This window comes from Gasterosteus aculeatus, chromosome 7 (assembly GCF_964276395.1).
Source record: "Gasterosteus aculeatus chromosome 7, fGasAcu3.hap1.1, whole genome shotgun sequence".
Classification (NCBI taxonomy): Eukaryota; Metazoa; Chordata; class Actinopteri; order Perciformes; family Gasterosteidae; genus Gasterosteus; species Gasterosteus aculeatus.
The window spans coordinates 16381249-16397195 of NC_135694.1; the positions used below are offsets into that span (position 1 = coordinate 16381249).

Below are 15947 nucleotides of genomic sequence, written 5' to 3' on the forward strand. Positions count from 1 at the left end.
CAGCAGTACTGTGCGGGTCACCTGTTCAATGATAGGAATTTGGGATGCACAATATAGATTTTCTTTTTACGCCGAACCAATAACCGATCAACCAACCAACTGATATAACAATCGCTACATTTTTTTTGTTAAATAAAAGAGTATTTTGAATTAATTGCTTTGACATGATCCAATAAAACTGAGAGGTGAATATATAATATAGAAAAGGGAGGCTTGCACAATGGCTGCTTAGTCTGCAGATAAAACACAATGACGACAGGTTAAAGTCCACTAATGCCTAATAATTGCATGGGAAAGGGTTTGTGGACAACTACGCTAATTATAGTGCTTTGGCTGTTTTTTCTACATGTTGGCTTTTTATGGAACATAAAACAATATTTAAATGTGGCATTGGAAAAAAAGAAAGCAAGAAATCTAAGAAATCCATCTTTAATGAAAAGCAAATGTCATATTTCTTTAAGTCCGGACACTCCAGCTGATTGTGCAGCTCAGTGTGGCTTGATGATGATGTGGACAATTTCAGGTAATAACCTACAATCAGCAGCCGTTTCTGGCTGCAGTGAGAACAGGTCAAATGGTTAGGCGCTATTTATAGTGGCTGCCAGCGCCAGCCAGACCCCCCCCCCCCCCTCCCAGCCGACGTCAGCTAATTGGAATCCCTCCCAGGTAAAAAGCGTGAGCAGAGGTAGCATTCGCTGCCTCTCACAGGCACCCTGGGGAGGCCTTGACCATACCTCACAATCAAATAATTGGCCGCTCATTTATTCCTGCTCAGGTCAGCCTCAGGAGGGCGGGAGGGAGGGTGGTGGTGTCAGAGAGGAAGCCGTCAAAACGGATCCGAGCGCAGGGCCCGAGAGGCTGAGCGGGGGGCCTCCCCTGGCGCGGCGTCTAGGTTATAAGAGCAATCTGACGTGCCACACATGTCGGGTGTCCGGGCGCATCAGGGAGCTCTGTGGCGTCAGCTGAGAGGAGACCCAACGTGATGGGTGGGGGTGGTGGGGTTCATATTCGATTCATCGGGGCTGCAGTCAAAATCACGGCGCTTGCGCAAAACATTCTGTGGTCAATCACGCCACACTCAGTGCCAGAATTAGCTTCTCACCACACAGATGGCATCGGCTGCGTTCGCTGCAAATGCTTCACATTCTAGTCCGGGTTGCCTGACCCCGTCCTTAATCCTAATTAGGAATGCAATTTCAACACAGGCCCCTTTTTTGAAGCATGATGAAACATTTGTGGCCGTACAAACTGCACGGCTGCATGGCTCAGCCAGAGGCTTATGGGTAGTATTATCCCACCAGTCCACTGAGGACGACGCCATTTTAAACCAATCACTAGAGCGGGCTTTTATTTTTTCACAAGAGACTCCCTCTACTGCGCACTAACCTATATCCTCCCTGCCAGCCAACAATGAACTGGTCGGATAATAATACATGGTGGTAAATCCCTGGATAACATTCTGCTGCCTGTCCTCTCAAACGGACACGTCAACCCCCCCCCAACCCCCCACAAACACTCACACATTCAACCTTCAGCGGAAACCCTTTTCTAAAGCTTTCCACCAGCAGGCCACAAAGGATTAACCTATAATTCCTCTACAACATCTAAAGATCTGAGGACACTCACATCTGCACATATCAGGCTAATCTGGCTGCTGGGATATTAACTCTTCATTATTTATTTTTTCTCTTGACCACATTCCCCTAATAACGGACAGAGTGATGTGGGGGACGTTGGGGGACGTTGGGGGGGGGGGGCTGAGCCAATGTGGCGCAGCCTGCAGAGATAAGCGCTCATTGTTGAGTGCGTGGACAGCGAGCAGCGGCTGCCGGTGATGAGCCGAGGCTTCACTGGCACCTGAACAATAAACCAACCGCACGCGGCAGAGACGTGTCGACTTAGCAGGTCCAAAAGGTTTAATCTGCAGCGCTTTAAGGATGAACTGAACTGATGCGGCCTATAGGGATAACTTTTTTTTTTTTTATCTCCGTGCCAACTTTCACTGAAGTTATTTTATGAGTTATGTATATATCCCCGCGTCGGAAGGGAATGACAACAAACCGACTGCCAACAGAAAATGTAACAGCAAACTAACACACACACGCCGTCAAACACACGCAAGGTTAGTCAAACACGGCCATGTCTCGAGCTGTGTAGTTTAGCACATTTTGGCACTCGGGAGCGTAACGTGTGAGATGGCAGCGGGAAGCTTAGAAAGCCTCCCGGAGGAGTTTTAGCCCAGTCATCAAGATGCTATCAGCTGTGCAACAGCAGGCCCAGGACCAGTGTTCCTACAGTCTGCTCTGAACAACAGGGGCTGCCGCTTACTCACCGGCCCTTTGTTTTCACCCTGGAACAAAAGCCGTGCTTGTGTGGTGGAAGCCTGGAAACACAGTGGCTGGATTCACATGATCCCTGCCTGATCACTGATGGAGACAATCACTTCCTCTAGCCCACAGCTTCACAAGCAATAAAATGTGCTTTTCCAGTTGTCAATCAGATGACTCATAACACTTTGACTGAGCTGCTTTATGTTCTTAGAACAGAGTTAAGTGCTTTATTATCATCTGCACAACAATAACAGTGACTTCGTTGTCGGCAAAGAACATCTTGTATCTGAGGCTCCCTTAGTAAACGGTTACTAATCATAGGACATTATTCCAAGAGCTGTCAGCCAATGCTACAATTACTTTAGTAGTTCATTCCAATTGATATTATCAGACATGTACGTGAATATGCTTCAGTTTATAAAATACATTAATGCTCTTATCTGTCTAAGGGACACTACAACCGACAACAACAATGCTCATAAAATATTAATAAAAGAAGGGAAACCATTGAAGCAAAAGCAAAAAGAGATTCTAAGAGACAAAATAATGCTTAAAGTTTAAACACAATGTAAGTGTGCTCATCTAATGACTGCAGACATTTCAATAAGCGCACAGAAGGGAGCGCCTGCTGACGGGCAAAAAAAAAGGTAAAGTCAAGCAAAGAGTCACGGGTCAAACAGGTCGGCGATCCAAAGTTTTACTTTCCCACCAACAATGGCAACTGGATAATGCTGTGGGAGGCAACGGGCGCTGTTTTCCATCGGGCCTGAGTGCGGCGCACAGGGAGAGGAGTGCAGAATGCGAGGTCGCCGTGCGAGTGCCACTGTGAGGGGGATGGCTGGTCACAGGTGAAGTGAGCTCTGACAGGCAGGCGAGGTCCACGGGACCGGGGGGCACTTGATGCGCCCATATGTCTTTTCTCAACAGAGAAAGTGGTTTAGAAAAATGTTTTGGACTGACGGGCAAATATTTATTGTCCATAGTTGAACAGTTAACATTTGCTAAAACCAAACAGCTTTACACAGAACTCCAACACGATAAGATTAAGTGTTATTGTACATAACTGTATGGTATTCTTTACGTGTTTGCACGCTTATTAGCCACATTCTGAACAAGGACTCACATTCCTATTTTGCAAGAGACATTACTGGGAGTAAATAGTGATCATTCCACGTGAGAGTTCTTTATGAACATTGTGTGCAACAAAACAAAAAATAAATAATGAGACATCGTAGTGTGCGATTTCCAAGCAGGAATTTGCCAACGAGCAGCCCCCCCCCCCTCCCTTCAACAACAAATGTGCATAAAGGCATACTCTGGACTCAAATAGTTTGCACAGGGTGACTGGGCTGTGGATTATGGAATGTTGCTTAAACAACAGCTGGGGAGGGAAACCATCTAAGGCTCCTTCTGCTGACCACAGACACCCTCCCCCGCTCCCTCCAGCTCCATCACCTGCTCAGGGAGGAATCCTTGATGGTTTCCATGGGAAATTCCAGACGGAGTCATCAGACAGCCGATCGCTCCGTGCCTCCCCTTCTGTTTTACAAGCTCTGACAGTAACCGTGCCGCCGAGTGTGCACAGGGTCACGCAGGAAGTAAAAGGTGTGCCGTACACAGTCACGGTGCGACCTAGCGCTGCGGCAAACAATGACATGAATGACTTTCATGGTAAGAATAGAGGACAGCTGGTGACCTCGTCACCTGCATGATCATACCTAACTGCTCTGTGCCTTTTCATGTTCCATATTCTGCCGATTACATAGAATTTTAAGTCTTGGGGACAATAAAAATGAGGTTCATGCTGGGAACACATGAAAACATTTTTCTAATTGCATTTTCCCCCCCGACTTTTTCCAAGAGGCTCCGCAGTCCAAACTAACACAGCCAACTTTATCCCACCTTCCTGCCTCAACAGGGGCAGATCTTTCCATTCTTACCTTTCACAATAAAAGCCTTATACATATGATATCTGCAGGCATTTCCGTGTTGTTTACTCATCTACTGGTTAGTAAAGGCCTTGACATGCAGCATAATTATTGACGGATTCATTTGTGTGTAGGAGACTAATCCCAAGTGAGTCACAGCGAGCGGAACATTCTATCAATCATAAAACAGAGTCATTCAGCCGGTTTCCTCCAGTGAGGAGTATTCAGACTGTAGAGCATCCCGCGTACGTGCGCTCAGCAGACCCGGCCCCAATAAGCCTTGCCTACCACTGATTGGCAACATGCCAAGCTCAATCTGCTTAAACGCATCCGTCTCAACCCTAAAAGCAAAGCGCCCTAATAGAGCGGGCCGTGTTGTGCCCAGATTGTGACTGGAACCGTTAGCTTTGGTACCACCCTCCCCAAACCCCCACACCCTCCTCACTGCAGACGATCGGAGCCCCCCACCCCACCCCGTTGCAGAGCTTCTCTCTTACCACGCTAACAATCGCCCCCAGAGGGCCGCCGCCCACCGATGTGAACACTGATGATCTTGAGTGCTGATGATCTGAGATAAAACTGCACAGTCGCTCAGTGCTGCGTGAGTGATGCGCGGCGAGGGAAGGAAAGGGGCGGAGGGTATGGAGGGGATTCATTACACCGAGCGCTGGCTGGACGGGGGCCGCTCCGAGGCACTCGTTAGCACCGAGATCGCCTACAGATTCCCTCTGAAAGTGTGGCGCAGGATTCACAGAACCATGAGAGCTTTGTTCTCGCTCAAAACCGGATGTCAGCAGAATAATTGTCTTTTGGCGTAGAGGTCGGCTGTTGTGTGTTTCCCCCTCTTGTTCACCACCCGGGCTTCGTGCGCACGCCGCAAACTTTACCCCTTGCAGACTAAATGGCTTTTGTTCTCACGTTTTTCCGCTGTTGTTTTCTTATTTTCTCAATAAATTATTTGTTGGCTCTCTATGCTGAATATTTTAGGAAGCGCACATCTGTGTTCTTGGGTTCAAGTTGTATAACTTTGAGATGTGGTATCTGTGAGGGAGACCTGGGCGTACAGTACAAGTAATCAAGCTGCTGAAGGAAAAGGGAAGTCTACGTTTTCCAAACGTAAAAAAAAAATCTATGCAGTGACCATTTCAAGCAGTCCGTGAAACCTACGTATCTACTTTACTTCAGATATTTACAGCATACTTAAAAAGGAACGTTTACACATTTAAGTGTTGTCGGTTGGTCGGTACTACTTCGTATGCGTAAATAATATTGTGGTAAAAAATGATAAGGGACAACAATGATTCTGTATTAATACTTGTTAATGCAGAGATCAATACAAAGTTGTTCAAATGTCCCTAACGGCATAAATGGCTTTAGCTTTTTGGGACGTTTTTGTAAAATCCCATTTTTCAACACTGTGTGATTACCAGGGCTCTGAGGAATCCCCTCGTTCCACACGGGTTCTCTTAAGGTTACCTTTTAAGCCCGGATAACGACCGCCACAAAAATATATTCATCTGACTTGGGAAGCGGAGCCTTGTGAAAGGAAATGGCAGAGTAGATAAGGTCCATTTGGGAATGACTTACAGGATGGGTTGAGAACCAGACAATTTAGTTTAATTACAATCTTAATGGCAAAAGATTCAGGAAATCCCTGAACACAGACGGGCTGCAGAATATGCAGAGTGTCATCTCCCCTTTTTTCCATCTTTTAGGTCAATACAGAGGACAATGTTTCAAAATACATTGAAATGCTATGCTTCCGTTTGGCGGACAAGCTGGTTTTGCAGCTAAAAGGGTAACACCACGACGTAACGCTTAAGTCTCTGATCAGCTTTGAGGCTTCAGCATGACCATTTTCGAGTGACCTGTCCCAACGATGACAAATGCCTGACGAACCACCGAGTCACCATGAAATCCAAACAAATTGATTTCTCTAGAGCTTTAAACGTCACGGACAACAAGCAGACGGTGGAAGGAATGGGTGGGGGGCTATCAACCACGTTGCAAACTCGTCGCCTATGCCTGGCATCCTGACAAATATCTGAGGCACTCACTTACCCAAAGTATGCCCTCACACACACGTGGGACTTCTCCAGCATGATTCGCAGGAAAGCCTAAGAAACAGGGACGCTCACAGGGGAACTGGGATCTTTCCTGACAGTATCAAGGTATTTCATCAATGCTCTTAGAAACGCTTTCAAAGCTCTTTAAGTATTTATTACAGTTTCACCCAACGAGACGTTTGGATGCAGAATGAGAAGACGCTCAGAAGAAGCTCTCCCACTACCGTTCAGATCAATGCACAGCGCTCTACAAAAGGATATTTTGGCAAGCTCTAAAAACAGCATAACAGTGCAGCTCGGTCTCAGTCTTAAACTGTGTGGCCCTTGTCGCCACGTGGCCAGATGAACTGGTTACAATCTGCCAGTCAGCTGAATGCAGTGCTGGTGGGCTTTCTATCGCGGCAGAGCTTTTGATCGTGGCTACGATGCAGCCTTTGGTATTTTTGGAACATTCTTAAAAAGGGAGATAAAAAAAGGTCAAGCACACTGACTGAAATTAATTAATGGAACCCTTCTACAATTTAGCATTTTCATTAACTTGGATAATTGGTAACTTGCGGTACATGTTGCTAATTGGACCGTAGAGGAAGAGGAAGTCTCGGCCATTATATTCATTATACAGATATCTACTGTTTACACCCCAGATAAATTGCTCATTGTCTCCAGAGACTAAATCGTCTACAGACAGATGGATTCCAAGATAGGTGTGTCCTTCTGTTACATTACATGTCATTTAGCTGACGCTTTTATCCAATAAGTGCATTTCAACCATAAGGATACAGACTCAGAAGAACAAGAAACAAGTCATTTGGGGTTAACTGAGCTAACCAGTTACTGTAGCTTCAGATATAACAAACAGCAAAGAGAGGGATTTAAACCTATGCATCCCAAATTCTTGAGCTATTCCATTAAAAAAGGAAGACAATATGTCTTTTGGCTCAAATAAGAAGCGCTTTCTGAGTATAACGTCTTGTGACTCGTCACAAATAGTCACATTTGAATTCTATTAGGTTGGACAGGCTCAAGTATCAAACTCCTGAGCGGGCTGTGGGAGTTGCAGTGAACTCATTTGAGCCCAAATCTAATTTGTGATTTCTGTTGACAGCCAGCGGAGTCCCGCATTATTTTAAGCTAAACTTGAGATGGTGTTAAGAATGGCCCCGTGATGATGCTGAGCTTTTACCTCATTGTGCCTCCACGCCGAATGTCTCACTGAGTGGAGACCAGAGAGTAACGTTTCACAGAATGAGGAAAGAATCGGCCGCATCATCACTATTAATATTACTCTTGCACGCACAACGGAATCATCACCAATAATCAGTAAATTGCCAGGCTTGCAATAAATCATTTCCTCATTTTTTAAGTTAGGAGCATCAAGGTCTCGCTCACTGAGTCCCATCTATTACTTCTGCACTGTGCTGTTTTAAACCCATTTCGCACTGTGGAAGAGGACTGACATGTGGTCCTCTGCCTGACATTTAGTGTCAGTGGCCGGGATCCACCACGACCTCCTGTCAAATGGAGATGCTAGATGCTTTTTCTTTTTTTTTTTTTGATAGCGACATGTCTAGCAGATGCATCCACACCCTCTGCCTCCAAGTAGCACGCTGCAGGCGTGACATGGACCTGGAGGTGTGAAAAACGCCTAATTACAGGCTACCGCATGTAAGACAAGTAAATGAGCTCCGAGCACGTGTGCTTCTGATTAACAGAAGGAGCTCTTGTGATAATAAGTGGCATGCCAATGGTATGTGCAGCAATGCTATCAATCACAAGAACAAACTATCATCACACTCAGGAGGGATAACACAGGTACTCCCTACAGCCTGAAGTGTTCTTCCTCTTCTTCTCAGCCTGTACTGCAGGTGGAAAGCTAATGTCTCCCAGGTAATACAGATAACACTGTTTGCGACCCCCCGCCCCCCCCCCCGGAGCTCCAACCTGGTGTCTGCTTATCATTGTGGACACGTGACATCAATGAGTTGAATTCCATTCAACTCGTTCCTACAATATAATCTAGGCAAAAACAAGGATTATAAAACGACTTCGACGATTTCTGACAAATTTGCGCAGTCGTCCAATTTTTATTTATATCGACAGCTCCCCCTTTTATTTCATTTCATGAATGAAATTCTGTCAACTCCCAGGAAAGTCAAAAAGCCTGTCTGCAGTTTCAAAATGCTTTTAGCCCGATTTTAATATTTCAGTTTAATATAAGGGCTCACTTGGGTCTGCTTCCTGCCATTATTCATCCTCTTAAAATCCCAATGTGGCTTTACATCACTGGACTCAGCCGTAATATTATTTCATCTTCACTTTGGATTAAAATAAAAAAAATGGATGGAAGTTGTATTGATGTGCGGTGAAGCTCGTGTATCCGCTCTCTGTCATTATCGCAGTAGATGTTCCTAATGGCCTGGTCTGCAACGGGCTGTGATCAAACACCTGAGGACGTCAGATGACTCTGCCCAGGGGCTATTCTTAGATGCTAATTGCCCTTTTATTGCGGCCCGGTAAACAAAAAGATGAATCCAGAGCGATTATCTGGTCATGACTCTCAGCGGGAGCGCAGCCTCCAGTTTTTTCCCCTTGCAGAGCGACCGTGCGCTCGGCCACATGCGGCTCATCCCCTTCGTCGCGGCGTTAACAAAACCCCTAATTATTTCACCGAGCTGACAGGCGATGTTTGATCGATGGCGCTCTGGTTTCGACCTATTGATGTGCTTCATCAGTGGCCAGTGGACGCACGAGCGGGAGAGCTGCCGGCGACCATGTGACCACAGACGGAGATTGTCGGACAAGAAGCCTCTCTCGTGCTGCCCGAGCTCGGGCAGCCAGCACTGAGGCGTCTTGAGATTATCCTGTTGATCTAGAGTGGCCCAAACATCGACTCTAATGATGTCTTGTCAAAACAAATACCACTTAAAGTATTCTCTTAAAGGAAGAGCGCTCACTTTCCAAACAGTCATTACTCCAAACAGGATGACAATCAACCTAATTCTCTTATGAATCCCTCCTTGTGTCCTTTTGTGAGCAAAGCCCGCTCGGTACGACCGTTGTGCTGTTTTCACGTGGCGGTTTTGGATGGTATGTGCTGCCCGGAGGCTAGTTCTACTTTACGACCGGTGGTCCTCTCACATGGCAGTCGTATTGACATTTGAAGCATGCACATGCCATGGCTGTTTCTGGAACGTGGGTGTTTGCTTTTGGACCTCAGCATCTGCTGTAGCTCACTGTGAGCAAAATAAAAAGAAAGGAAAAGGATCGGGACGGAGTGCTGAATCCTCCTATTCGTCAAGTTAAAACGAATGTCTGTCTCAGGAGACACACCGTCCCGCCCGGGCTGTTTTCCTGAACACTGCCGAGCTTTCTTCACAGACCTGATCACGGCCAACTTGTCAACAGGGGTTCCTTTTTTTTTTTTTTTAACCTCTGAGGAAAACAGGTGGTTGTGATTGTTAGTCAGCGCGCATATGACGAGGAGGCCTCCATGTGTTTTCTGTTTGGAATGCTGCATTTGCTAACTCAGGTTTGGGAGGGACGAGGCAGATATTTTCGGGGGTTACGCCCGCGATGCTGCTCCAAAAACACCGCCGCCCACTCCTGCTCAGCTGTTTCAGGTCATTCCACAGTGAGGGCCGTGTATCCCATGGAGGGACGCTTGTTGCGCAGACAGCCCACATGGCTGACTGCAGCCATTCAAAGAATGTATTACAAAAGGGTGGGATTTATTTTGTGTAAAGTAAACCAATTAAGGTGTGACATTTCTTTCCGGAATTATTACTATCACTGAAGATATAGTATTCAGTCTCACACTATTTAATAGTTATTTGTGTTATTCTTATTACCATTTAATCAATCAGTTACAATGAGCCTAAAAGGAATAACTAGAAAATTGATGAACTAAATTGACTGCTGACTAGCTCCATACACAGTGTGTTAGCAGTCACTTTTAATTAGGTCAAAGACCACCACAACCCTAAATCACACAACTCGCGGTTAGGCAGTGAGCTCATTGGTAACTGAACAACTCCTTCCTTCCGTGCCATCTGAGCTGAGACCAAAATGCCAACCATGATAAATGCGTTACGGCACGGACGCCGCTCACTCGGAGGGGGGTTTGGAGACGAGAATCTCACGGCAGCGAGGGACTTCTGTCTGTTAGTCTGTCGCGTTATGGCTCTGCCATTTACCGTCTCTGCAGTCAAATGTCAAGACTCGATCCGACTGGCCCACAGGCCCCGCGAATGCCATTCGGAGAGTGCTCTGAACATTTGCTCGCAAGCTTTGGCTGGGTAGGGAAACATCTGACAACATGCACCTCCTCGGGGAGCCACTAACCCCGGTTAACTCAGCAGGGCGGGGTGCCTCTGCCACAGACGCAGAACCACGTCAGGAGTGCCGACACTTGGCGCCAGATGTGGGAAAATATTTAAGGAGCGACGACGCCTGATGACCACCCCGGTTCTCCGCGGGTTTAGAGGACGCTCAAAGCTCTCTGAAGTGATGCAATAGCTTATCAGCAGAGAGCACGGGATACGCTCCACAGCCACCCAGCATACGGCTTTCTAGCCTTATCTTATCCATTCAGATGAAGAGAGGGCTCCAATTGGATTAGGCCGACAGCCATGAGTGAACGCAGAGATAATGTCATAAAAATGTCAATCATCCAAGGGGACAAAGTGTGAAAACGGATCAATTGAGCCTAAAAACAGAATTGCTTTTCACAGGGAATAATTGTCACTGACCACGTCTTCACAATCATGTTTTAGGTAGGACCGCTTTTCTGATGTCGATCTGCGTAGTTTCCAAAGAAATCGGTCTGAGCTGTCCACAGGTGTTTCTTATATGAGCGCGGTGATCTCAAAGTTTATATTTACTCCGAACTAATCCACCGCAAGAATCTTCCAAGCACCCAAATATCTTGGCCCTGCTGTTGGCAAAGAGGGTTCTGGCAGACTTCCCTTTAAAGTGAGTGTACTGCTTTCTCTGGAATCGTTTTAGGGAAACGGCTCAGGTGAAGCGAACAATGGAAAATGTCAACGCATTCTATTGAATCCGATTGGAAAGTCTCCACTGTGCTTAAAATAACAACAGGCCCTCGTCTTTCGCTCCGCCGGCAGATGACCGGGGAGGACATTTTTTGCTGTCTGGGTTCAGTTGGCCGGGTTCAACAGTCACTAGGAATGGCTGGCGTTGGGCGGTCATTAGGACAATTAGGACAATTGTCAACGATGACTGTAACGATTGCTAACATAACAAGCACGATCACGAGACAGAAGCAACGACGGACGACACATCCCCTCAGCAGAGCTCCTTATTCGCTTTGTGAAACATCAGGGATTGAATCTGGGAGACAAATTCCATTTTCGGTTAGCGCCTATTAGCGTCAGCACCAAGTAGCAGTTCACCGCTTGTGGCCAGCTTTAGTTTAGCCAGATTTGTCCCGATTCTAAAGACAGTGGCCATGCCGGCTGAGAGCCAGTCGGACCACATGGCTGAGCCCTGTCCAGGCCAGACAAAAGACATTCTTAAATCTTTACCAGCTCACTGCATCCCTCCCGCCCCCTCCCCCACATCCCCCACATCCCATGCCACCCCCTTGCTGCCATGTCACAGATTTACCAAGGGGGAACATCATTAGGAGCACTGACTTTGAAATGTATCGCTTAAAAAAAAAAGGGGGACGAATGAAAGCACACAGCCTGGAGGTGAGTCACGAGAGACACACAGCAACAGATTTCCAACGAGCTCCGCTGTTATTTCCTAATTAAAGCAAAGAGAATAAGCCAATCGGCGCACGTGAGAGATCACAGGAGGATTCTCATGTCTGTGCTTCTCTTTGATCAGTCTGTTCTCTCACACCTTGCTTAAGTCGTGTCCACATAGCAGCGAGGGCAAAATGAACACACATCATACCAAAACTGTGATAAAATAATAAATAAGATCATGCTAGAACGGGGAAAGAGAGGTTAGTTTCAAGAAAACATTTGTTAAACTGATTATATACTTGAATTTTAAAGTACAGGCCGGAGCAACAGCCCAGCAAGCCCTAATTATGATCGGAAAAAGAAGGTATTTAGTTAAGGACAATATATGTCGGGACAGGCCGGGGACACATGTCGGTATCAGCAATGACGGGTAAATCACTTTATGTGGAGAATATTTTTTTTCAACCTGGAGCAAATTCATCTAAACGCAGAGTAAATTTATGCTGTAGTATTATAAAGGTTGGTGGATTTTTTCAGCAGCTGCTGAAACTGCAAAGAGAAAAGAAATGACAACATAGCACAAGCAACAAGTGGCATTTTATTATTTAGGATATGAATAATTGAATATAGTACACGTGTTTTTTACACGTTGAGAAAGGATTTAGCTTTGCTTTTCCTCAAAATATCGTCCAAACATGTCACGTAACTTAATGCTCAAAGTATCCCGAGATTTTCGTCTCGCGTGTTAAAATGGAAAAGGAGCGCGACGCTCTTCAGGTGTCCGACGACGGGTCCGCTCCCCGAGGGGCCGATTGGGGGTCTTTAAGGGCGGGATGGCGAAACGAATCGATTTTTCCGACGGCTGTTTCTGTTTACCGGCGCAGCCCTGGTGCGGGTCTGGAGGGAGAGGGGGAGGTGGGGGGGGAGAGGGACCCTCAGTGGCCCGGCCGGCCGGCTGGCTCCTCCCGCGGTCAGCCTGCTTTATTCCGCCGCAAGAAGAACCGTTATCTCGCATCACTGCTTCCTACATCTCTGCCACCACCGCGGCTCCCAAAACCAACGCTAAATAGTTAACGGCGCGGGAAACGGGGGGGAGGAAAAAAAATAAATAACAAGAAGCTGCCTGGAATCATATTTAATTCACAAACACGAAGTCTGTCTCCGAACTTGACGGGGCAACTTTCTGAGAGCGACGGACGACCGCGGCGGCTCCGGCGGACCCTGAAACCCGCCGCCGACCGAACCGACACACGAGCCGAACACTTCGCGTAGTTAGTCACGCTAAAGCGAACACGTGTCTACATTCAGATACTTTTGGGTTTTTTTTGGCAACATCTCGCCGCTTTACTCCGATTAGAATTGCGAAACAGAAGGATGGATTTGAGCAACAGTCGCTCGACCCGCACGTTCACCAGTCACGTTGACGGTGCGTTAAGTTGTATCAAAAATGGCGACTCTATTTTCCATTTGGTAAACAGAACTAACAACTATATTGACTTCACGGCGCGGAGACAGGTCTCGCTGTCAGTCTGTTAGTTAGTTAATTAGTTGCGCCCAGATGAGGACACTTTCAGAGGCACAATCTATTTTATTTGTCCGACGCTGGTGAGAAATATCGTAGTAAGTAAGCGGTTTTCCACGGCCACGTTCCCCGGGAGAGTTTGCGTGTTTTTTGTACTCACAGTGAGTTGAGAGGAGAGTCAGGAGGCCAACCAGACGTGTTTTCGCCATCTTGGAGTCGATGCAGTGCTTGTTTGACTGGCCGTACATGCGCAAAGTAGCCCAAAGAAGCTTTGGTGTGGTTGGAGAGAGGGAGAGAAACACAGGGAGTGGGAGGGAGATAAAGGGAGGGAGGGAGGGGGGAGGTATTATATTAGGTTTCCATAGCTACCGTGAGCATCATTCACGGACAAGAATTTATGGTTGACACGGCGTGAGAGGCTTTTACCACTGTGGCCTTATACTGCAGCAAGGCAGCGAAAGGGAGATGAAGCAAAGCATAATTAAAGGAGCACATCCAGGGAAACCACCCGGTTGATCACTTACATTGGGACATCTGCGATGTTTACATATGCAATTAAGGCATCGTTTTATCAAAATGAACAGAAATCTGAACATTGGATATAGCCAAGTTAAAAATATGTGTTTTATTTTGTTTACATAATAGAGTTGAAGGTTTTAATAACAGACTTTTGGAAATCCCCATAAGGAAAATACATAACAGACACAAAAAATCCATCTGCACCAGATTATTCAGGAATAAAATGCAGAATAAATCAGGCTAGATTGATATCTGACAAGCCCTGTAAAAACCTACATAATATAGAAGGGAATTAAACTAGAAAAGTTGGTGTTTATAAGTGTTACTGAAGTGGAGGACTTTGGCAAAACCTTCCTTTAAAAGTTATTTCTTGTCAGATGACGTGGTGTTCTCCATCATGAATGATAACTTAGCCATCATCCCCGTCTCCCACCACTTCCCCTGGGTCCAGCGGCACGCTGCTGGCCTTCTTAAAAGTCAGCTGCTCCAGAACTCCATTCCATGGAATGTGGTTATACACATAATACGGTCAAGAAATATCAAACATATTTTAAAATGAAACTCCGCCTGTTGATTATTTTTTATCAGGCAAATCATTTTTTAATTGAATCAGTTTTCTGAAAGGTTTTACAAATTAGACATTATGCAATACTAACTTGGTTCAGAGAAATCTACAGAAAAAAAGTAGTATTTTGGAAGCTAAATATGTCTTTGCCTTTGAAGGAAGAGGAAGTGTCAAGAGACAACATAACGGTGTAGTAAGCTGTGTTGTAGTGCAAATAAATAAACACAAATCCTTAGTACTCTCATCATGTTTTTCAGGCTATTTGAGCGCCCATGCGGACATGCGTGTTATTGTATAAGTTGAGTCTGGCAGTCTGTCACCACTCCAGCCCATTGCATACGGCAGGCTTTCAATAAAATATTCACTCACCATTTTTCACCGACTGTAAATCAGAAACCTGTCAGGGAGTGCTCGTTTGTCGAGCCCTTTGACAGGAACCACAGCCCCGTCAGCCCGGAGCTCTCTTACCCTTTTCACACGAATCCAGTAAAGTCCGTCTTTTGTCACGGTGGATATGGTCTGCTCTGCCGGCCTCCAGTTCAAGGGACATAGCAGTGCTTATTCTCACGCTGAGCCCTGTTCTAGCTCTGTGATGACAGCTAATGCAATGTGGAATATGAATGCTTCCCAGCTATTCCTGTGACATAATATTGAACCTCCTACAACACTTTCACAAAAGACCAAACAAGGTTTGATACCATCCGTGCTGGTTGTAAATGTAATATACTTTGGTGTTGGAAATGATCAGGTGTACAGGATCACTTCTGTATTCATGAGACTACAATCTGAGATGATTGCACTCACTGCATGCTTCCTTAATGTGGTAATTATGTCTAAATATAGAGCTATGTCTAATTATGCTAGCATGCGTATGAATTGTATTACATAACACATGTAAATCTGCAAGATTCCAATATGAATCAAGTGTAGTTATTTTAACCACACTGTTGCCTTGAGGCGCTGCTCTCTAGGTTTGTATTATAAGTATATGGCCTGGTCTTATGTTTTATGAAGTCAAGAAATGACAAATAACAACCTTGTTTTTCAAAATAAATGAGATTAGGATATTTCTATTTTTTCACCACTAAACTTCTTTCTTTATGCATTGAAGTGATTCTGTAGCGATTGTCTCACAGCCAAAACTGGAACGATGAGTCAGAAATGATTCTTGCCATAAGGTGCCTTTATAACCCCAAAGCATGCCCCTTTGTTATGGCACACACGCAGATCTTTCATGCCACAGGTGTAATTCATATTGTTAACAATGATTTTGTCCATTAGTTGCCAAGCAGAGGCAGCATGCAGG

General features: G+C 45.8%; 1 protein-coding gene across 1 annotated transcript in view; it reads right to left on the reverse strand.

The window, feature by feature from the left end:
• Window positions 1-13884, reverse strand: part of LOC120822503 (junctional adhesion molecule 3B) — a gene marked incomplete in the record, with an annotated part of 28294 nt that extends 14410 nt beyond the window's left edge. The window contains 1 exon segment of the mRNA XM_040182254.2: window positions 13718-13884. Coding sequence (XP_040038188.2) covers window positions 13718-13805 — 88 coding nt within the window.
• Window positions 13885-15947: the final 2063 nt, after the last annotated feature.